This window comes from Trichosurus vulpecula, chromosome 1 (assembly GCF_011100635.1).
Source record: "Trichosurus vulpecula isolate mTriVul1 chromosome 1, mTriVul1.pri, whole genome shotgun sequence".
Classification (NCBI taxonomy): domain Eukaryota; kingdom Metazoa; phylum Chordata; class Mammalia; order Diprotodontia; family Phalangeridae; genus Trichosurus; species Trichosurus vulpecula.
The window spans coordinates 498,188,006-498,212,489 of record NC_050573.1 but is presented as its reverse complement, the minus strand read 5'-3'; the positions used below and the strand labels follow the sequence as shown (position 1 = coordinate 498,212,489).

The window sequence follows — 24,484 nt, the reverse complement described above, 5'->3', positions numbered from 1 at the left end:
TACCACTTGTCAAGTTTTGATGTAGTATCAAAGAAGAATAAGGCTATCAAAATACTTCTGCCGTCCAACTATTTATCTAAGAGGCCAGATTTTCTTGACATCTGTCAACCAGAATACCATTTTGCAACAGATTAAGTGCAGAAGTAAGTGAGTCCAGCAGTCTTCTACTAAGCTAGACATTAAAATGATTTGCAAAAATATAAAACAAAAAATTTAAAAACTTCTTCAGTCCAAATTTTGCTTGTTTTGGAAAATATGGTTATTTTTCATAAATGTATGTTAACATGTAATGAGTTATTATTTTAAAATGAATCCATAAAGTTAAATAAGTAGTTTGAATTTTTAATATGGTAAACATCAATAAATATAACCCTCACAAATAAGTACTTTGGGGTCCTCAATAAGAATGTAAAGGGGTACAGAGACAAAAAGTTTAAGAATCACTAATGTAGAAGGGGAAGTATGTGTGAAGTGAAAGGGTGGAAGTTGTATATTCCAGGCATTGGAGACTTAAGGAAAATTAGCTTGGCCTTTCTGGAGGATATTTTGGAGATGGGAGACACTTGAGGTTGAGAGATCAGTTAAGAGGCTCTCTGTATAAATAAATGTAGGAACAAGTGGTGAGGACTTGAAGTTTAAAAGACCGAAGTAAGGATGGTGGCTGTATGAGAAGTTAAAAGGGAACAGAAAGGAGATGTAATAGAGATACAAACAGAAAGATTTGCCAACTGAATAGATAAGTTGGGTAAGAGAGTGAATGAGAAGTTGAGGAATATTTTGAAGCTGTGAATCTAGGAGACTGGAAAGATGGTAATGCCTTCAATAGAGACAAGAAAGTTCAGAAGAGGCTTACCTTTGGAAAGGAAACATAATGATTTGTTTTGGAAAGGTTGAGTTTGAGATAGATGTCAATGGGACATCTAGTTTGAGATATCTAATGGGTAATTTGTGATAATGTGAACTGGTTGTCAGGAGAGAACTTGAGGCTGAGTATATTCATCTAGAGTCATCTTTATAGAGATAATTGCATCCATGAGAGAGAGTGTAGAGGGAAAGGATAAGAATTCTCAGTAGCAGTTTTGGGGTATGTGTCTACAATTAGGGAGAATGATATGGATAATGAGCCAGCAAAGAAGACTGAGAAAATAGGCAGGTAAGAGAAGTGTCAAGGAAATCCAGAAAAGAAAGAATATCTGCTTGAGAGGGTAGTTAGCAGTCTCAAAGGCTACAGAGAGAAGAGGATTAAGGAAAGATTATCAGATTTATCAGTTAAGATCATCCCTAAAATCAATTAGGGAGCAATTTCCATTGAGGTTTCTAAACCAGATTACAAAGAGTTGAGAAATGAATGAAAGGAGAAGAAGTGGAGGAAATCAGGGAGAACAGCTTTTTCTAAGAGTTTAACTATGAAAAGGAGAAATACTGGGATATTGTGAGGGGATGGTAAGGTTTTTCAAGGATGAGATTTGTTGAACATGTTTATAGGAGAGGAACCTGTAGATACAAACAAACTGAAGAATAGATTTGTGGGGAGAGATAATTGAGGGGGTAATCTGCTGGAAAGTGGGGGAGATGGGATTGAGAGTACTTGTAGAGGAGTTTGCCTTGTTGAGAAGAACCACTTCATTGGTCATGGGATTTGAGCAGGTTGAAGAACTGGGAGATGTTTGTGTTTCTGAAGGAACATAAGTATGTATGGTATAGTATAAAAGCAGAGATAGGGAGGGAGGCTCTGAGCCAGGTGCTGAAATCCTTAAGGAAGGGGAAAGGAGTGAGCATTTTTTTAAAAAAGTGCCTGCGGTGGGTGCTAAGCTCTTTATAAACATTGTATCATTTGAAAGAAAATAATGTCTTAGGGATATGAACAAGTTTCTTTATCAGTAAAATCTGGAACGGTATTGTGGCATTATGGTTAGAGGACTGACCTTGAAGCTAGAAAGATCTGGGTTCAAGTCTGTTAATAGGCAATTGCAACTTTACAAAACTTAGGTGAAAACTAGATTTATTACAAGAGAAATGAACATGCACATGGAATTTAAAGAGTTCCCAATCTATACAGAAGTTGCATTTTTATAACAGCAGGACAAAAGGAAGAGGAGATGCCAGAAATCTCCCCCTAAAAGCACCAGGCAGCATGGAAGAGGGAAAGGTGCACTAAAGGTGGGAAAAGAACAAAACCCCTTCTGAAGGGGAGGGAACAGGGCAATGGCAAAAGCCATATTTTTTCCTTTAGGAACCACTAAAGTGGGAAGGCTGAGTGGAAGGAAGTAGCACCCAAGTTGGGACTTGACACAAGACAGTGACTGATATTATTAATATTATTATTTGTACAGTATTTTAAGACTTGCAAATTACATCCATTATCTCATTTTGCAAATGAGCTAACTGAGGCTCAGAGATGTTATGATTTCACAACTGTTAATTCACTACGTCACCATTTTGACTTGGAGATGACTAGAGAAATGTATTCTAAGCCTGGGGGCGTGGTGTGAACAAAGGTATGGATTTGGGATATGGCAACATGAACAATGGGGAACGGAGGGGTTAGTGAACGATCCAGTTTGACTGGATTGTGGTGTGTACTTAAAGGGGAGTAGCAGGAGTTAATGCCTGGAAAAGAAGGTTAAAGATAGATTATATAGAAGACCTTGAATGCCAGGATTAGGAATTTGCGCTTTCTTTCACTAGATAGGGTGTTAGAGGTTTTTGAGTAGATTAGGTTGCAAGTGGGCCACCCAATTTTAAGAGGCAGCAAAGATGGGAAATGTCTGAGGCAGGAGAACCATGAAGAGAGCCAGGCACTAGATATAAATGTTAGCTGTTATTGTTATTGTTGTTGTTATCATTACAGTGTTAGAAGCAGAAAGAAGGGAAGCTATTGAGAGAGGTCAGTGTACAGTGGCAAATGCAGAAAGGGCATGGATGATAAAGGCAGAGAAAATGGTTGTTAGATTTAGTGATGAAGGTCATTATCGGCTTTGGAGGAAACAGTTTCAGTAGAATGCTGGTGGGATCAGAAGACTGATTTCAAACAGTCAAATTAATGGATGGGAAATAGTAGAGAAGTGAGCGTGGAGTGCTCTTTCCAAACCATTGAAAATAAGGAAGACAGTGAGGGATTTTTCAGAGGGTATTTTAGAGGGGAAACACAGCATGTTTGTAGGTTAAGGGAAAGAGACCAGCAGAGAGGAAAAGAGGGAATGATAAATTGAGCAAGATTGTAATGGAAATGGTTTATTAAGATGGAGAGAACAGATAGAAAGACTTTGTCATCTTAAAGTAGAGAGAATGATAGTTAAGAACTGGAGAAAAGGAGATGAGGATAAATGAGAACATGGATACAGTAAGAGGAGCCTAGGAGGTGAGTTGAAGGCCACAGGCTTTTTAGTAGATAGATAGAACTTTTTCAAGAGCTTGCTATATGGCACTGTGTTCAATTCTGTACATATAAATATGTACAAGCAAGACAGTCTCTGCTGTCAAGGAATTTACATTCAAATGACAGATGATTACACATAAAAGGGAGGGGGAAAGGGTAGGTAGAGGTTGCAGTAGGCTATACATGGTGTGGAAATGAACATAAGGCCACATTTGGCCTCTCTGAACCCAGAGTTGCTCCAGGGTCAGAATCTAAGGTTCCAGTAGGGAGAAGGTCTTCATCCTTATAATGACCCCAGAGGAGATGGTATGAGGAGATGAAAAGCATTGAGTGAGGGAGGAAGGGAGTGAAGTTTTAGGGTTTAAGAAGAAAAACAACAACTGTTGTAGAGAATAAAATAATAGTGAAGAGATGAGCAAAAGGATTTCTGTGCACTTCCGGAGGCTCAGTTGAAGTAAGCTTAAATTTGTAGTGGGCCTGGTTAACTCATATTTTTTTTTTCCCTAAGATTGGGTTATTTAAATATTCTGTTTCCTCTTCTTTTAATCTGGGCAGTTTCTATCTGTGTAAATATTAGTCCATTTCACTTATATTGTCTGTTTTATTGGCATATAATTGGGTAAAATAGCTTGTAATAATTGCTTTAATTTCATCTTCATTGGTGGTCCATTCACCCTTTTCATTTTTGATACTGGTAATTTGTTTTTGTCTTTTTTAAAAATCAAATTAACCAGTGGTTTATTTTTTTTCATAAAACCAGCCCCTAGTTTTATTTATTAGTTCAATGTTTGTTTTTTTAATTTTCAATTTTATTAATCTCTCCTTTAATTTTTCAGGATTTCTGTTTTGGTGTTTGGGAATTTTAATTTGTTGTTTTCTTTTTTTTTTTTTTCAGTAACAGCCCAATTCATTGATCTCTGTCTCTGTCTCTGTCTCTGTCTCTCTCTCTCTCTTTTATCAATGTAAGCCTTTAGAAATAAAAATTTTCCCCTAAGTGTTGCTTTGGCTGCATCCCTCAAATTGTGGTATGTTGAGTCATTGTTGTCATTATTTCATTCATTCACAAATATTTCATATTTGATGAAATTATTTATTGTTTCCAATTTGTTCTTTGACTCACTCATTTTAAAAATTAGGTTATTTAGTTTCCAGTTTTTAATTTGTGTTTCCATAGCCCTTTTTTGAATGTAATTTTTAAATTTTGGTCTGAAAAGGGTGCATTCTCCACTTCTCTTTATTTGTTTGTGACATTTTTATGCCCTAATACATGATCAGTATTCCCATTCAGTTTTCTCCAGAGGTCTATTATGGCTAACTTTTCTAAAATTCTATTTATCTCCTTAATTTTCTTGTTTATTTTATGTTTAGATTTATCTAGCTTTGAGAAGGGAAATTTGAAGTCTCAACCCCACTCCCCTCCAGCATTGTTTTACTGTCAGTTTCTTCCTGTAATTCATTTAACTTTTCCTTTAAGAGTTTGGATGCCATGCTGTTTGGTGCATATATGTTTAATATTGATATTACTTCGTTGTCTATGGTGCCTTTTAGCAAAATTCCCTCATTATCTCTTTTAGTTAGGTCTGTTTTTGCTTTTGCTTTGTCTGAGATCATAATTGCTACCTCTAACTTTTTTACATCAGCTGAAGCATAATAGATTCTGTTCCAGCTTCTAATTCCGTGTTTCTCTTTATGTTACAAGTGCGTTTCTTGTCAATAACATATTGTTGGATTCTGTTTTCTATCCATTCTGCTTTCCACTTCCATTTTATGAGTGAGTTCATCCCATTCACATTCATAATTATGATTGCTAGTAGTATATTTCCCTTCATTCTATTTTCTTCTGTTTATCTTAATTTTTCTATTTTTTTTTACCCTGTCCCTCCTTAAAAGTCTGTTTTGCTTTTGACCTCTGCCTCCCTTAATCTATCTTATCTCTTATTACTTCCCTCCCCGTGCCCTCTTCTCTTGTCCTTTCCCCTCCTACATCACAGTTGGATAAGATAGATTTCTATACCCTATTGATGGTTGTGTGTATGTGTGTATGTGTGTGTATGAATGTATGTATGTATGTATTTTCTATCTTTGAACCAGTTCAGACTAGAAGGAGGTTCAAGAGTTGCTCACCTCCCCATTCCCATTTACCTGTGCAGTATTAAAAAACTTCCTTGTGTGTCTCTATTATGTGAAATAATTTCCCCTATTTTCTTCCTTCCCCCTTCTTCCAGTGTAATCTTCTTTCTCATCTCCCCTCCCACCTTTTCTTGAGGTCATCCCAACATGATCGACTCATGACTCACCTGTGCCTCTATCTACATAGTAGATTCCTTTTAACTACCTTAATAATGATAAAGTTCTCAGGAGTTACATCTTCCCACATAGGAATGTAAACAGTTTAATGTTATTAAATCCCTTATAATCCCTTTCATGTTTATTTTTTATGCTTCTCTTGAGTCTTGTGTTTTAATGTCAGATTTTCTCTTCAGCTCTGGTTTTTTCATCAGGCATGCATAAAAGTCCTCTATTTCATTAAATATCCATTATTTCCCTTCAAATGTTACACTCAGTTTTGCTGGGTAGGTTATTTTTGGTTGTAATCCTAGCTACTTTGCCTTCTGGAATATCATATACCAAGCTCTCCACTTCTTTAATGTGGTAGCTGCTAAATTTTGTGTGATCCTGAATGTGGCTCTATGGTACTTAAATGATTTCTTTCTGGCTGCTTTTAGTTATTTTCTCCTTCAAGCTTTAGAATTTGGCTGTAATATTACTAGTTTTCATTTTGTGATCTTTTTCAGGAGTTGATTAGTAGATTCCTTCACTTTCTATTTTACCCTCTTGTTCTAAGATATCAGGGAAGTTTTCCTTTATAGTTTCTTGAAATGTGATATTTAGGTTCTTTTTTTGATTATTTCTTTCTCTCCCTGATCTATTTTCTAGGTCATTTGTTTTTCTGATGAGATTTCACATTTTCTTATATTTTTCTTTCTTTTAACTTTGTTTCTTGATGCCCAATGGAGTCACTAACTTCTACTTGACCAATTCTAATTTTTAAGGAATTTTTCTTCAGTGAGTTTGTACCTCTTTTCATATTTATCCAATTTTGTTTTTTAAGGAATTCTTTTCTGCAGTGAGGTTTTGTACCCCTTTTATGATTTGGCTAATTCTAACTTTTTAAAAGTTATTTTCTTTAATTTTTTTGTGTGCCTTTTTTTTACCAAGATGTTAATGTTTTTTCATAATTTTCTTGCATCACTCATTTTCCCCAATTTTTTTCTCTACCACTCTTATTCAATTTTAAAAATCATGTTTTTGCTCTTTTTTTTTGTTGTTGTTCTTTTAGTAGTTCTTGTTGGGCTTGTGTCCAAGCTGCATTTTTTCCTTTGAGGTTTTGCTTGTTTCTGTTTTTATACCATTGTCTTCTGAATATATATCTTGATCTTCCCTGTCACCATGGTAACTTTTTATGGTCAGGTTCTTATTATGTTGTTTTCTTATTTTTCTACCTTATTTCTTGACTTTGAACTTTATAAAGTTGGTCTCTGCTCACTTTGCAGGGAGAGGGGGCTGCAGGAATGTTCCAAGCTTCAAGCTTTTTTGTCCTGTTGTTTTCACAGCTAGTTCTGGGGGTCTGTAAGTTTTTAGTTCTTTCAAGGTTGTATGTTCCAGGGAGAGAGAGCTGCGTTCACTACTCTTCTGGTCTGCTTTCTGATCTTTACCGAGGTAAAGACCCTGCTCTCTTGCACATGCTAACACTCCTGTCCACCTAGGAACGGTGACCAGGGCCCTTCTCCCTTTGGACCACAAGTGCCCTTCTCTGCCCTAGAAATGCTCACTGTGTCCACTAGGCCCATGGGGCAGACTTGGAACCTGGAGGGTCATGACATTGGAAACCTATGTGGTCCTCGGAAGGCAAGGGAACAAATTCTTCTAGCATACTTAGTTCCCAAAGAGTGGCGGCGTCTCCGGTCACACCTCCATTCCAGGGTCTGAGCCTCATCCTAACCTCTGTAGCTGTTCCTCCTGTTTTATCTTGGGTTTTTCCATCCTCATGTGCCGCACCAGTGTGCAGTTTGCAGCCTGGGGTTCCAGATCCTTGGAGTCAACGAGGTGGCTGAGGAAACCACTCTCCAGGTGGCCTTTGGAGTCCGTGGGATCAAACTGGGCACTGGGCTGAGACAAGAGAAGGGGCAGTGATACGGCAAAGCTGGCCATGTACAGAGAGAAGGGCCAGTCAGGCTCCTAGGCTGTGTGAAAGCCAACCACGTGGGCCTCCTGCATCTGGGACCACTCAAACCACAGGTCACTGACCAGCCCCACTGGCCATACAGAGACACCTTGGGTTTCCCTCATCTCCTCAAAGAGCTCCCGGCTATAGGTGTTGTCATCATCAGCAAAGTACATGATTCCCCAATCCCCCATGGAGGTAGGTCCCTTTCCCCACCAACTGCAGCCTCTATTCCGCTGAGCCAATCCAGGGCTTGGCTCCACTGCTCCACACCCTAGGGCTGGACCCAGCCTGGCTCCCCTTCTTGAAGCTGTTGTCCCTTTGGTATGAGGGCCACCAGGTGAGTGAATCAGAGGCCAGAGGTGGCCAGTAGTCCTGAGACCAATGGAGTAGGGACCTCAGCATCCTCCATCAGCCCGTGGTACAGTTTGGGCACCAAAGACAGGGTCTGTGACAGGTCAACTATCTCAGCCTTCTGCACCAGCCTGGCATAGGTAGGGATCATGACATAGATGGTGGGCAAAGCCTCAAGTTCTGGGGACTGGGCAGGAGCAGGGGAGGGCTGACCAAGCTCAGTTTGCAACTGGGAGATCTTCAGGTCTTTCCTGCGAAGGTGCTCAGCAGCTGCTCAAAGATGTGGGGGGCAGTCAGGGTTGGCCTTGTCCTCCCTTCAGGATCTCCAAAGGCCTCATCTACAGGAGCCAGAGAGCAACCGGTACCTGCCCTGCCGAGCTGCAGGAGGGCATAGGGGAGGCCAATGAGGACATCAAAAAATAGATGAGAAAAATGTTCTTTGGTGTCAGCTTCATGACCGGACCTGGAAGGACCCCTCTACTAGGTCCAGGACGGGGAGCTCATGCCTCCTCCCCCTTCCCTCTTTTCTTAGTGCTTTATTTTAAAGTTGTTTGGAGGGAATGTTGAAAGTGTTTGGATGGAATGCTTCCCTTATTCTGCCATGTTGGTTCCCAGACAATCTTCCAGGCATTTTTTTTGGTCAGTGGGTCGCAGCAGATTGTTTTGGGATCATCCTGTACGACAGTTTGTGTGCTTGTCTTCAAAGATACATTTGCATGTCAGTGGCTATACAATTATCACAGGAGTAATTCTGAACCTTTACCTTATATTTCTATCCATGATCTAAAAATCAAACAAACAAAAACCTGTACAGACCGCTGCTAATTAAATCCTTTTTCTGTGATGACAACTTTAAGGTTGAGCTGTGAAAAGGCTGTTTTGTAGTCATTGACTTATTTTAAGTTTTAACATTTTTTTAAACAAAATCTGAGGCAAGATAAATCTTGGATTTAACCAATCTCTTTTTGTTTTTCTTCTAGACAGTAGAATAGCAGTCATGCTAGAAGACAAAGGTCCAAGAGTAATTGACTACTTTGTAGTAGCAGGCCTCACTGATACATCTACCCTTTTGGATCAAGAAATAAACCGTTTAGACACAAAATCAACTGGACCCAAAGCTCCAATTACAGACATTGCTGTTATTATCAAATCAGCAGGGGAAACAGTCCCTGAAGGTTTTACCTGTGTTGAAGCTACTCCATCAGCTCTCCAAGCAAATTTGAACTATGGAAGCTTGAAAAGTCCGGAGCTTTTCCTGTGCTACAAGAGGGGAAGAGACAAGCCACCTCTCACAGACATTGGGTGAATTATTCATTATTTATCTAGTGAATATGAACTTAAGTGATTTTATGGTATTGTTGCATGCTTTGGTGGAAGTCTGAAAGAATGGATTTTCAGTTGACTAAGGTAATAGGAGAAATGATTAAATACTTGTTGCAGTGTTATTTATTAGAATTACATTTTAGAATCAAATGAGTAAAACACTGTATTTCTCTACCAAATTTTATTCTATTTCTTTTATTCTCTGTTTCAGTCATTATACCATGTCTGTCTTTGTGAGGAGTAACGTTACTGAAATATGAAATGTGATTCCTTTCTTGGTTGTAGTTACTAGGCTTTCAGGCCAAAAAGGATAACTAGTATTCATTGAATGTGAAGAAACAGAAACTCTGATAACTAACGTTATATCACGAGGGGGTGCTTAAGTTGATTGCAGTTTATTGATGCATGTGTCACCTGTTATGTGTAAGATACTATCCTGAGTGTTAGGACAGGGACAAAAATGAAGCCGTCACAGCCTTAAGGCACTTAGGTTTTATTGGGGGATGAAGGAATATAGCATGTACTCAAGTAAGTAACGGATGTTACTGACATGGTGAAAGACCTGAATTCACTTATCAGAAGTAACTTTTTGAAAAACATTATTTTTGTGTGTGATCTGTTTGGTGTTTGGGATTGAATCAGTCACAGCATCTTTTTTTTTTTTTAAAGATTAATTTATTTAGTTTTAGTTTTCAACATTCATTTCCACAAGATTTTGAGTTACAAATTTTCTTCCCATCTCTACTCTCAACCCCCCCCACGCACCCCAAGATGCCATGTATTCTGATTGCCCCTTTCCCCAGTCTGCCCTCCCTTCTATCCGCCCACTCCCCCCCCATCTCCTTCCCCTTTTCTTGTAGAGATAGATTTCTATACCCCATTACCTGTATATCTTATTTCTCAGTTGCATGTAAAAACAATTTTTTTTAACATTTGTTTTTAGAACTTTGAGTTCCAAATTCTCTCCCTTCTTCCCTCCCCACCCACCCTTCTTGAGAAGGCAAGCAATTCAATATAGGTTGTACATGTGTCATTATGCAAAACACTTCCATAATGGTCATGTTGTGAAAAACTAACTATGTTTCCCTCCATTCTGTCCTGTCCCCCATTTATTCAGTTTTCTCCTTTGACCCTGTCCCTTTTCAAGTATTTGCTTTTGACTGTCTCTTCCTCCAATCTGCCCTCCCTTCTATCATCCACCCCTCTTATCCCCTTCCCCCCTACTTTCCTCTATGGTAAGATACCCAATTGAGTGTGTATGTTATTCCCTCCTTAAGCCAAATCTGATGAGAGCAAGATTCACTCATTCCCTCTCACCTACCCCCTCTTCCCTTCCATTATAACAGCTTTTTCTTTCTTTTTCCTTTTTTTTATTTAATATATTTAGTTTTCAGCATTGATTTTCACAAGAGTTTGAATTACAAATTTTCTCCCCATTTCTATCCTCCCTCTCACTCCAAGATGGCGTATATTCTGGTTGCCCCAGTCAGCCCTCCCTTCTGTCACCCCACTCCCCTCCCATCCCCTTTTCCCTTCCTTTCTTGTAGGGCAAGATAAATTTTTACGCCCCATTGCCTGTGTATCTTATTTTCTAGTTGCATGCAAAAACTTTTTTTTTTTGTTTTTGAACATCAGTTTTTAAAACTTTGAGTTCCAAATTCTCTCCCCTCTTCCCTTCCCACCCACCCTCCCTAAGAAGTCAAGCAATTCACATAGGCCACATGTGTATCATTATGTATAACCCTTCCACAATACTCATGTTGTGAAAGACTAACTATATTTTGCTCCTTCCTAACCCATCCCACTTTATTGAAATTTCTCCCTTGACCCTGTCCCCTTTCGAAAGTGTTTGTTTTTGATTACCTCCACCCCCATCTGCCCTCACTTCTATCATCCCCCCCCTTTTTTTTATCTTCTTTCTTCTTCTTTCCTGTGGGGTAAGATACCCAATTGAGTATGTATAGTATTCCCTCCTCAGGTCAAATCTGATGAGAGCAAGGTTCACTCATTTCCCCCCTCACCTGCCTTCTCTTCTCTTCCTACAGAACTGCTTTTTCTTGCCACTTTTATGTGAGATAATTTACCCCATTCTATCTCTCCCTATCTCCCTCTCTCAATATATTCCTCTCTCATCCCTTAATTTGATTTTATTTCTTTTAGATATCTTCCCTTCATCTTCAACTCACCCTCTGCCCTCTCTCTCTCTTTCTATATATATATATATACACACATACATATATACATACATACACATTCACTTATATGTATATAAACATAAACATATGTATATGTATATATATGCATATTCTCTTCAGCTACCCTAATACTGAGGTCTCATGAATCATACACATCATCTTTCCATGTAGGAATGTAAACAAAACAGTTTAACTTTAGTAAGTCCCTTGCAATTTCTTTTTCTTGTTCTTTTTCTTGATTACCTTTTCATGCTTCTCTTGATTCTTGTGTTTGAAAGTCAGATTTTCTATTCAGCTCTGGTCTTTTCACTGAGAAAGCTTGAAAGTCCTCTATTTTATTGAAAATCCATATTTTGCCTTGGAGCATGATACTCAGTTTTGCTGGGTAGGTGATTCTTGGTTTTAATCCTAGCTCCACTGACCTCCGGAATATCGTATTCCAAGCCCTTCGATCTCTTAATGTAGAAGCTGCCAGATCTTTGGTTATTCTGATTGTTTTTCCACAATATTCAAATTGTTTCTGTCTGGCTGCTTGCAGTATTTTCTCCTTGATCTGGGAGCTCTGGAATTTGGCGACAATATTCCCAGGAGATTTCTTTTTGGGATCTATTTGAGGAGGCAATCTGTGGATTCTTTCAATTTCTATTTTGCCCTGTGGCTCTAGAATATCAGGGCAGTTCTCTTGATAATTTCTTGAAAGATGATATCTAGGCTCTTTTTTTGATCATGGCTTTCAGGTAGTCCAATAATTTTTATATTATCTCTCCTGGATCTGTTTTCCAGCTCAGTGGTTTTTCCAGTAAGATATTTCACGTTGTCTTCCATTTTTTCATTCCTTTGGTTCTGTTTTATAATATCTTGATTTCTCATAAAGTCACTAGCTTCCACTTGCTCCAATCTAATTTTTAAGCTAGTATTTCCTTCCGTGGTCTTTTGGACCTCCTTTTCCATTTGGTTAATTCTGCCTTTCAAGGCATTTTTCTCCTCATTGGCTTTTTGGAGCTCTTTTGCCATTTGAGTTAGTCTGTTTTTTAAGGTGTTGTTTTCTTCAGTATATTTTTCAGTAATTTTTTGGGTCTCCTTTAGCAAGTCATTGACTTGTTTTTCATGGTTTTCTCACATCCTTCTCATTTCTCTTTCCAATTATTCCTCTACTTCTCTAACTTGCTTTTCCAAATCCTTTTTGAGCTCTTCCATGGCCTGGGACCAGTTCACATTTTTCTTGGAGGCTTTTGTTGTGGGATCTTTGACTTTGTTAACTTCTGTCTGTATGTTTTGGTCTTCTTTGTCACCAAAGAAAGAATGCAAAGTCTGAGATTGAATCTGGGTGCGTTTTCGCTGCCTGTCCATATTCCCAGCCAACTAACTTGACCCTTGAGTTTTTCAGTGGGGTATGACTGCTTGTAGAGTTTAGAGAACTATGTTCCAAGCTTGGGGGGATGCGCCAGCTGTGCCACACCAGCACTCCTCCTTCCCCAAGAATCCCCAACGGACTGGACTTAGATCTCCAGCAGGCTCTTCACTCCTGCTCTGATCCGCCATTTAATTCCTCCCACCAGGTGGTCCTGGGGCCAGAAGCAACTGCAGCTGTAGTTCTGTAGCTGCCCCACCTCCACTGCCCCCGGGGCAGTAGCCGAACTGCTTTCCCACTAACCTTCTCTATTGTCTTTGGTGTTTGTGGGTTGAGAAGTGGTAACTGCTGCAGCTCACTGATTCAGGGTGCTAGGGCACGCTCCACCCGGCTCCTAGTCTGGTTGATTCGCACCGCTCACGCTGGGCTCTGCTCCCAGCTCCGTGCAGGATAGACCTCACCCAGAGACCATCCAGGCTATCCTGGACTAGAGCCCTGCTTCCCTCTGCTGTTTTGTGGGTTCTGCAGTTCTAGAATTGGTTCAGAGCCATTTTTATAGGTTTTTGGAGGGACTCGGCGGGGAGCTCACGCTAGTCCCTGCTTTCCAGCCGCCATCTTATATAACAGCTTTTTCTTGCCTCTTTTATGTGAGATAATTTACCCCTTTCTATCTCTCTTTTCTCTTCCTCCCAATATATTCCTCTCTCACCCCTTAATTTTATTTTTTTAGATATCATCCCTTCATATTCAACCCACCCTGTGCCCTCTGTCTGTATATATGTATATTCCCTTCAACTACCCCAATACTGAGAAAGGTCTCATGAGTTAAAAATACAAAATCTTTCCATGTAGGAGTGTAAACAGTTTGACTTTAGTAACTCCCTTGTGGTTTCTCTTTCCTGTAAGCGTCACAGCTCAGTGATTCAGTGCCACGGGGCCTGCTCTGGTCAGGTCTGTCCTGGAGTGCCTGGCTAGGCTGCGCTCGTCTCCCAACATGGTGTGATAGACCCTTCCCAGCAACCATCCAGGCTGTCTTGGGCTGGAGACTTGTTTCACTTTGTCATTTCTTGGGTTCTGTTGCTCTAGAATTTGTCTAGAGTCATTTTTTACAGGTGTTTGGAGGGATTTGTGGGAGAGGTCTAGCTCGTCCGCATTTTCACTCTGCCATCTTCAGTCACAGCATCTTAAAGAGTTAGAAGGGAACACAATGATCGACTAGTCAAGCAGGAATAAGAATCCTCTTTATGACATACCTAATGAGTGATCATCCAGCACCTACTTGAAGAGCCCAAGTGAGAGGAAAACCTGCTACTTCCCTAGGTAACACATTTCACTTTTGTCTAGCTCTTATTGTTAAGAAATTTCTTCTCTTACATCAAACCTCAGTCATTGTTATGAGTCATGCCCACGAGGTCCAAGTACAAGAACTCCAGTCCCTCTTTTGGTGATATAACCTTTCAGATACAGTCACCTATTGTGTTGTCTCTTTAAGTCTTTGTTTCTTCAGGCTAGAAATAACCCCAGCTTCCTTTCTCCTTTTCATATAGCATTGGCCCGGGTTTTTAGTTGTCCACACTTTTCTTTGAAAACTCTAGCTTGTCAGTGTCCTTCCCAAAATGTGATATCCAGAAGTGAACATACACTATATGTATGGATCCATCAGGCTAGAGTACAATAGAACTATTGTTTCTCTAGTTCTGGACACTATATTCCTTTTAATATAGCCAGAGATGTCATTAGCTTCTTTTTGACTGCCATATTACGCCAGCCACATTGAACTTAAAACTCCTCAGCCCTTTTTCAGATAAACTTTCATTTAGCCATATCTCTCCTATTCTATACTCGTGAAATTGGCTATGTTGTATCTAAGCATTTGACTTCTCATTTATCTTTATTAAATTTCATCTTATTCACTTGGGCCCAGCATTGTAGCTTGTCAAGATCTTTTTGGATCCTGTCGTCTATTGTATTAGCTCTTCTTCCACCTCTGTGTTATCTGCAAAATAGATAAATATGTCATCAGTGCTTTTATTCCATCAATGCTTTTATTCCTGTTGTTGATAGAAGTGTTGAAACAGGTTGGTACCAAGGACAGATCCCTGCTGCATTCTACTAGTGATATCCTTCTGGTAGAACTGACTACTCTGAAGCTTCAGTCATTGACCTAATACCAAATTCACCTCATTAATTATACTTTTGTCTAGCCCGCATCTCCTAGTGTTTTTCACATTATTTCTACATGAGACATAGGGAACCTTAAATGAACTGATAAAGAACAAGAAAAATGCGTATGATGACCAGTCACTCTACTGATCTAACAGCTCTTCTTCAGAAGGAAATGAAGTTAGGCTAAATGACCTTTTCTTGAAAAAGCCCTGCTGCCTCCTAGTGATCATTGTTTTCTTTTTTTAAATGTTTACTAATCATGTCTTTAATAATGTTGGAGAATCTTCTCCAGAAATCAAAATTGGGCTCACTGGCCTTATTATTTTTTAAAATTGGATCAATATTTTAATTTTATCAATATTTTATTTTATTATTGGATCAATTTTTTAAGATTGGATCAATTGGACCCTCTGCAATTCTGTGGTATGTCTATTTGACATGATTTAAAAATAAGTTTTATTGGTAACTTTTGTTAAGCAAAACCAATTGATAAAACTTATTTCATTGAGATTAATCTGACCTTGGCTGCTGTGATTTTATTGTTGTTTTTAATATGCATTGCTATAGTTGTGTGTATTTTTCTTTTGATTCCTTTTTTCTTGGTCATTTCCTCTAAGTTTTCATATGACTCATGAATTCTTTAAGGTCATCATTTATTATGGTGCTGTAATATTCATATACTACAATTTGTTCAGCTTTTCCCTAGTTGATGGGCATCCATTTTGTTTCCCATATTTAGGTACTATGAAAAGTGCCGCTATGCATATATTGGCATATATTTCTTTATTTCTGTCTTTGATGACTTCGGGGGAATATGTTCTGTAGTGGTTCAGTGGCTTAAAGGTTTTGAATAGTTTAGTGCCTTTGTATAATTTCAAATTGTTTTCACAGCAGTCAGATGGATTCACAACTCTATCACTATTGAATGGATTAGTGTTGACCACATTCCATTAACCCCTCCAACATTGACTTTTAAGGTATTTGCCTGTTTGAATATGAGATAAAACCTCAAAGTTGTTTCAGTTTGCTTTTCTTGATAATGATTCAGAGCATTTTTCATGCAGTTAATGTTAGTCTACATTTCTTTTGAAAACTGCTCATATTCTTGTAACTTTATCTGTTGAAAAAATGGTTCTTAGTTGTATATATTGCTATCAGTTTACTGTATATGGATATCATACTTTCTTTTTTAAAAATTTTATTTGGTTTTCCACATTCACTTTTATAAGATTTTGAGTTCTGGACTTTTTTCTCCCTCCCTGTACCCTTCCCCAAGGTAACAAGCAGTCTGGATATCATACTTTCATTGGAGGATATGGTACTCACATTTTTCTCCACTCTACAGTTTACTTTGTTGTTTTGAACACAGATACTCTTTAATTTGATAAAATGGGATGATCTTTTTTTTTTAATCAGACAACTATTTATTAATCTTTTTGTATGGGTCTAGTGTCTGTTTTAGGAGTATAGAGCTAGAAACGAAGCAATTCTTATCCTCAAGGAGCTCACACTTTTCAGGAGAAACAATATGAACAACTTAAAAGTATGTACAAATGTATATGAACCTGGGGAGCTGTAATCTGAAAGGTTTGGATGTCACCTCCGGACTGCAGCCCATTCGTGCCTGCCCATCCTGTGTGAATCTTGTCTCTGCATCTTGTCACATACATTTACCCTTTGAGGTCTATGTAGTGTGATGGAGGATTTTGCCACCTTTTTCCTGATATTGCAAAGATGGAAGTGAAGGTGATATGCTGTCAATGTGTCATTCCCTCTCCATGTGACTGGTTCATTCTCTCTTCTTATGATCCATTTTCCCTGATGGCATCTTCTACTTCTCTTTATTTTTTAGAGTTCATCTTTGGTTGTGTATTTTACAGCCTATTTATATTCACCACATACCCCTTCATTGCCTTTTGCGTGATCCTCGTTTCAGTATATTTGAAGGTGGTTGTGTTCCCTGTCTTCCGGCTATATAACAACAGTAGTAGAATGTTGATAATGAAAAGATGGGCCTTTCCAGTGATGAAGTCTGCTTTTCTCCTCCTGACAAAGAGGTGATGGATCCAGGATGCTGAATGAGACGTAGTTTTTTTAATATGTCCAATGTGGAAATTTGTTTTGCTTGACTATATTTTATGGGGTACAAGGGAGAAAAAAATAAATCTTTGTTAATTAAAAAAAATAACTTTAAAAAAAGAGAGGTTTTTGTTTCTAGGAGATACTCAGTCATTAAAGGAGATTTTCTTGAAGGCAGTTCAGCTACTGCCTTCATCTTCAGCTACTAACCTCCATCTACATGAAATGAACATTTATTAAGCCTTATTATGGGCCAAACACTGTACTATACCCTTGGAATACAAATATAAACAAAAAGACAATCCTTGCTCTTCAAGGACCTTACATTCTTTTTTTCCCCAAACTTTCGGTATATTTTTATTTATTCTGTTAAATGTTTCCCAATTACATGTAAATTTTTTTAGTACTTTAAAATTTAAATTTTGAGTTCCAAATTCTCTCCCTTTCTCCTCCTTCTTCCCCTTCCTTGAGAAGGCAAGCAATTTGATATTGATTATCATGTGAAGTCATGCAAAACACATTTTCATATAATATTGCAAAAGAAAACACAGACCAAAAAAACCAAGAAAAATAAAGTAAAAAAAATATACTTCAATCTGCATTCAGAGTTCCTTTGTTCTTTCTCTGGAAGTGGATAGCATTTTTCATCATGGGTCCTTTGAAATTCTTATGGATATCATTGTATTGATCAGATTAGCTAAGTCTTTCACAGCTGGTCATCGTATGGTATTGCTGTTAGTGTGCACAATGTTCTCCTGGCTCTGATCACTTCACATCTGTTGCCTCAAGAGAGGCAGGTAATGTAGAGTTGGAATTCGTTCACCAAGGGGTGAAGATGGGGAGAAGAGGGGAGATGGTCAGAGAGAGGGAGAGGTTATGGTGAGAGAAGGGCATTTAGGGATTCTTGAATATGGGTGATGTGTTTATGGGTGATGACAAGATCAAGTATATGACCATCTGTGTGTGGGGCTGAAGTTGTGTGGAGGAATAGTTCATGAGAAATGATTAGATTGAGGAATGAGTGGTTAGGGTATTTGAGGGAGAGTCAGTGTTTATGCCCTCAAGTATGAAGTCAGAAGGTTTAGAGGAGAGAAAAATTATGAGCCATGTACTGAACTCATTGAGGAAAGAAGGGGAGTGACCTGGGAGTCTGTTTATTTCTGTCATATCTTTCTAAGAATCATAAATTTCTTTTAAAAATATTATTTCTTAACAAACATCAGCAGGAATTTGATTGAGTGGTACAGATAAATAGTATAAACTTCAAAGGAGAGGTTACTGAGTGGTAGAGGTAGGGAGAGAACCAGAAAGTAGCAATAGGGTGCAAGGATTATTCCAACTCCCCTTCCCTGACCAGTGAATAAAGGTGCAGCCAGTGTGCTTAAAAGGGAAGCAAGGTTTCATTGGTTGCCAGACGATGAAAGGAGTGGGAAAGGAAAAGACTTAGAATGAAATGGAGTTTTTTACCTGTAGGACAGGTGTTTAGAGGGCATCATGGAGGGACTGGGTTGAGTTTGGTTGGGACTTTGGGGTGTGAGGGTTAAAGAGGATGGAGAATGGGGTTTGCATGATTATCTCCAGGGGTTCAGAAAACCAAAGTGTTTAGGGAAAAACCAGGTGTGAGAATGTTTGTTGAGTGTGGAGGCATCACTCCTCACAGAAAAGGCTTAGATCAGCCAGGAAACAAGCACACACAGTCAGATGATCTGTCAGGCGAGAGGCCCTGTTTCACTAATTTTTCCCTCCCAAGGCTGGAGGTTAGGTAGAAACAGGAGATGGTATTCGAACCTGCACAGTCATGGAGTAAACTTCTAGGGTGAGCATGCTGCTGTGTCATGGTGGAGAAAGTCCAGAGAGGAAGAAGCTGCTTAAAGAGAAGAGTAAAAGAGCTTTGGGTTTCCTGATGGCTCATTTGTACTGTTTTATCTCAGATATAGAAACTGAAGGAAAAGCTTTATGGCTTATCCATCTTAAATGCATATTACTCAGTCAATAAGCTTTTATTAAATGCTTGCTGTTTGCTAGGCATTGTGCTAAGCACTGGGAATACAAATACAAAAAAAAAAATTGGTCAGTCTTAGAGTGTGGTCTTTTCCTTTGGGGAAGACCACACATAAAAAGAAACTAAAAAGCTGAGGGAGGTGGGAAGGAGGTACTCCACAGGAGTGTAGCCTAGAGGGAAATGAATAGCTGTTCTGAGTTCCCTCATTAAATGGGAGTGCTGAGAGGAGCTCTCCAATTAGAGGGAGGGGGCCCCAAGGACAGAGGGTACTTTTTTTTTTATTAATGTGTTAGTTTTCAACATTCACTTCCATAAGTTTTAAATTTTCTCCCCCTCTCTCCCCGAGATGGCCTGCAATCTGATATAGGCTCTACATATACATTCGTATTAAACGTATTTTCACATTAGTCATGTTGTATAGGAGAGTTATAACAAACGGGAGAAACCATGAGAAGAAAAAACAAAACAAAAAAACCGAAAATAGTCTGCTACTCTCTGCATTCAGACTCCATAGTTCTTTCTCTGGATATGGATGGCATTTTCCATCATGAGTCCTTTGGAATTGTTTTAGGTCCTTGCATTGCTGAGTAGGGCTAAGTCTATCAAAATCAGTCTTCAAATACTGTAGCTGTTACTGTGTACAATGTTCTCCTGCTTGTGCTCACTTTACTCAGCATCAGTTCATATAAGTCTTTCTAGGTTTTTCTGAAGTCCCACTTGTTCATTATTTCTTATTAGCACAATAGTATTCCAGTACATTCATATACCACAACTTGTTCAGCCATTCCCCAATTGATGGGCATCCCTTCAATTTCTAGTTCTTGGCATCATAAAGAGAGCTACTATATAAATATTTTTGTATATGTCTGTCCTTTTCCCATTTTTATGATCTCTTTGGGATACAGCCCTAGAAGTGGTATTGCTGGGTCACTGGGTATGCATATTTTTATAGCCTTTTGGGCATAGTTCCAAATTGCTCTCCGGAATGGTTGGATCAGCTCACAACTCCACCAACAATGACTTAGTGTTCCAATTTTCCCGCATCTTCTCCAACATTTATCATTTTCCTGTTTTGTCATGTTAGCCAATCTGATAGGTGTGATATGGTACCTCAGAGTTGTTTTGATTTGCATCTTTCTAATCAGTAGTGATTTAGAGCACTTTTTCATATGACTATAGATAGCTCTAATTTCTTCCAGAGGGTACTTCTGAGGTGTAAGTTCTAGGGCTAAAGTGATCTTCCAGGATAAAGAGGGTTCTGGGCATGGTGAAAAAGTCGAGAGTGCAGCTTGGTAGGAAATGGAGAGATGGTTGGTCTGGGCACTCTCCTTAAATGTTACAATTGGAGCAATAGATATTCTTCACTTGGTCTTTATTGTTTGGATGGTCAGACCAGAATATTTTGAATAGTTACAGCTCTCCTCCAGGACCCTGTGTAGTGTTTAGGACAGTGTAATCCCCAACAAGAGCATCTGGATGGCTTCACCATGCCCACAGAATCCTTGTTCAACTTGGATTTGTGTGCTGGATTTCCTCCATCTATGTGATCAGCACTATTGCCAAGCATAATACATACCCCTTTTTTCTGAGGAGGGATGGGTAACCTGTTAGGACCATAAAGTTTTTGAACAGGTTTATTTCCAACCAATCTTTCTAAGAATCTTAAGTTGCTTTAAAAACATCATTCTTTTTTTTTTTTTGATCATTTTCCTTGTTTGATATTTTTTAGTTTTCAACATTGATTTCCACAAGATTTTGAGTTACAAATTTTCTCCACATTTCTACCCTCTCCCCTACTCCAAGATGGCATATGTTCTGATTGCCCTGTTCCCCAGTCAGCCCTCCCTTCTGTCACCCCCCCTTCCGCTCCCCCCCATCCCTTTTCCCCTTACTTTCTTGTAGGGCAAGATAGATTTCTATGCCCCATTGCCTGTGTATCTTATTTTCCCCTTGCATGCAAAAACAACCTTTTTTTTTTTTTTGAGCAGCTGCTTTTAAAACTTTGAGTTCCAAATTCTACCCCCTCCTCCCTCCCCACCCACTAAGGCAAGCAAGTTCAACACAGGCCACATGTGTCCCACCCTCCTATCCTGTCCCCCTTAATTCATTTTTCTCCCTTGACCCTGTCCCTTTTCAAAAGTTTGTTTTTGATTACTTCTTCCCCCTATCTGCCCTCTCTTCTATTCTTTATCCCCTTCCCCCTACTTTCATGTGGGGTAAGATACCCAATTGAGTGTGTATGGTATTCCCTCCTCAAGTCAAATCCAATGAGAGCAAGATTCACTCATTCCCCCTCACCTGCCCCCTCTTCCCTTTCAACAGAACTGCTTTTTCTTGCTACTTTTATGCAAGATAATTTACCCCATTCTATCTCTCCCTATCTCCCTCTCTCAATATATTCCTCTCTCATCCCTTAATTTTATTTTGTTTTTTTAGATATCATCCCTTCATATTCGACTCACCTTGTACCCTCTGCCTATATATATAATATGTATATGTATATTCCCTTCAGCTACCCTAATACTGAGGTCTCATGAATTACATACATCATCTTGCCCTGTAGGAGTGTAAACAAAACAGTTCCACTTTAGTAAGTCCCTTATGATTTCTCTTTCTTGTTTACCTTTTCATGCTTCTCTTGATTCTTGTGTTTGAAAGTCAAATTTTCTATTCAGCTCTGGTCTTTCCATTGAGAAAGCTTGAAAGTCCTCTGTTTTATTGAAAATCCATATTTTGCCTTGGAGCATGATACTCAGTTTTGCTGGGTAGGTGATTCTTGATTTTAATCCTAGCTCCATTGACCTCCAGAATATCATATTCCAAGCCCTTCAATCCCTTAATGTTGAAGCTGCTAGATCTTGTGTTATCCTGATTGTTTTTTCTTTTTTTTTTTTTAAATTTAAATTTATTTATTTAACATATTTGGTTTTCAGCATTGATTTTCACAACAGTTTGAATTACAAATTTTCTCCCCATTACTACCCTCCCCCCCACTCCAAGATGGCTTATATTCTGGTTGCCCTGTTCCCCAGTCAGCCCTCCCCTCTATCACCCCCCTCCCCTCTCATCCCCTTTTCCCTTCCTTTCTTGTAGGGCAAGATAAATTTCTACGCCCCATTGCCTGTGTATCTTATTTTTTAGTTGCATGCAATAACTTTTTTTTTTTGAACATCTGATTTTAAAACTTTGAGTTCCAAATTCTCTCCCCTCTTCCCTTCCCACCCACCCTCCCTAAGAAGTCGAGCAATTCAGCCTTGGCCACACATGTATCATTATGTATAACCCTTCCACAATACTCATGTTGTGAAAGGCTAACTACATTTTGCTCCTTTTCAACCCATCCTGCTTTATTGAATTTTCTCCCTTGACCCTGTCCCCTTTCCAAAGTGTTTGTTTTGATTACCTCCACCCCCATCTGCCCTCCCCTCCATCATCCCCCCCCCCCCTTTTATTTTTTTTTTTATCTTCCTCCCTCTTCTTTCCTGTGGGGTAAGATACCCAACTGAGTATGTACGGTATTCCCCCTCAGGCCAAATCTGATGAGAGCAAGGTTCACTCATTCCTACCTCACCTGCCCTCTCCCCTCCTCCCACAGAACTGCTTCCTCTTGCCACCTTTATGCGAGATAATCCACCCCATTCTATCTCTCCCTATCTCCCTCTCTCAGTATGTTACTCTCTCATCCCTTAATTTCATTTTATTTCTTTTACATATCTTCCCTTCATCTTCAACTCACCCTGCTCTCTCTCTTTTACATATATACATATATGTGTATATATATATATAAAAACACACACATACATATATACACATACATACATATACACATAGATATATACATACATACACATTCACTTATATATATACATAAACATATACATATATATATGCATATTCCCTTCAGCTACCTTATGAATCATACACATCATCTTTCCATGTAGGAATGTAAACAAAACAGTTCAACTTTAGTAAGTCCCTTGCAATTTCCGTTTCTTGATTACCTTTTCATGCTTCTCTTGATTCTTGTGTTTGAAAGTCAAATTTTCTATTCAGTTCTGGTCTTTTCACTGAGAAAGCTTGAAAGTCCTCTGTTTTATTGAAAATCCATATTTTGCCTTGGAACATGATACTCAGTTTTGCTGGGTAGGTGATTCTAGGTTTTAATCCTAGCTCCATTGACCTTCGGAATATCGCATTCCAAGCCCTTTGATCTCTTAATGTAGAAGCTGCCAGATCTTGGGTTATTCTGATTGGGTTTCCACAATATTCAAATTGCTTCTTTCTGGCTGCTTACAGTATTTTCTCCTTGATCTGGGAGCTCTGGAATTTGGCAACAATATTCCTAGGAGATTTCTTTTTGGGATCTATTTGAGGAGGCGATCGATGGATTCTTTCAATTTCTATTTTGCCCTGTGGCTCTAGAATATCAGGGCAGTTCTCCTTGATAATTTCTTGAAAGATGGTATCTAGGCTCTTTTTTTGATCATGGCTTTCAGGTAGTCCAATAATTTTTAAATTATCTCTCCTGGATCTATTTTCCAGGTCAGTGGTTTTTCCAAGGAGATATTTCACATTGTCTTCCATTTTTTCATTCCTTTGGTTCTGTTTTATAATATCTTGATTTCTCATAAAGTCACTAGCTTCCACTTGCTCCAATCTAATTTTTAAAGTAGTATTTTCTTCAGTGGTCTTTTGGACCTCCTTTTCCATTTGGCTAATTCTGCCTTTCAAGGCATTCTTCTCCTCATTGGCTTTTTGGAGCTCTTTTGCCATTTGAGTTAGTCTGTTTTTTAAGGTGTTGTTTTCTTCAGTGTATTTTTCAGTATTTTTTTGGGTCTCCTTTAGCAAGTCATTGACTTGTTTTTCATGGTTTTCTCGCATCCTTCTCATTTGTCTTCCCAATTTTTCCTCTACTTCTCTAACTTGCTTTTCCAAATCCTTTTTGAGTTCTTCTATGGCCTGGGGCCAGTTCGTGTTTTTCTTGGAGGCTTTTGTTGTAGGCTCTATGACTTTGTTGTCTTCTTTAGGCTGTATGTTTTGGTCTTCTTTGTCACCAAAGAAAGAATCCAAAGTCTGAGACTGAATCTGGGCGCGTTTTCGCTGCCTGGCCATATTCCCAACCAACTAACTTGACCCTTGAGTTTTTCAGTGGGGTATGACTGCTTGTAGACTAACGAGTTCTATGTTCCACGTTGGGGGGGAGGTGCCAGCTCTGTCAGACCCGCACTACTCCTTCCCCAAGAACCCCCAGTCCAGGCTGGGCTTAGATCTTCAGCTGGCTGTTGCATTCCTGCTCTGATCCGCCACTTAATTCCTCCCACCAGGTGGGCCTGGAGCCGGAAGTAACAACAGCTGTAGCTGCCCCACCTCCGCTGCCCCCGGGGCTGGAAGCTGAACCGCGAACTCCTTC

The 24,484-nt window shown here is 39.1% G+C and overlaps 1 protein-coding gene and 1 pseudogene across 2 annotated transcripts in view; one reads left to right on the top strand and one right to left on the bottom strand.

Annotated features, from left to right (window-relative positions):
- DENND4C (DENN domain containing 4C) overlaps positions 1 to 24,484 on the top strand; it is a 135,239-nt gene that overhangs the window by 7,979 nt on the left and 102,776 nt on the right. For both annotated transcript variants that reach the window (XM_036739466.1, XM_036739461.1), the window contains exon 2: positions 8,939 to 9,260. In XM_036739466.1, the coding sequence (XP_036595361.1) occupies positions 8,956 to 9,260 (305 nt within the window). In that variant the 5' untranslated portion in view covers positions 8,939 to 8,955. The remainder of the gene's footprint in view (positions 1 to 8,938; positions 9,261 to 24,484) is intronic.
- On the bottom strand, positions 7,346 to 8,413 carry LOC118831994 (annotated as a pseudogene).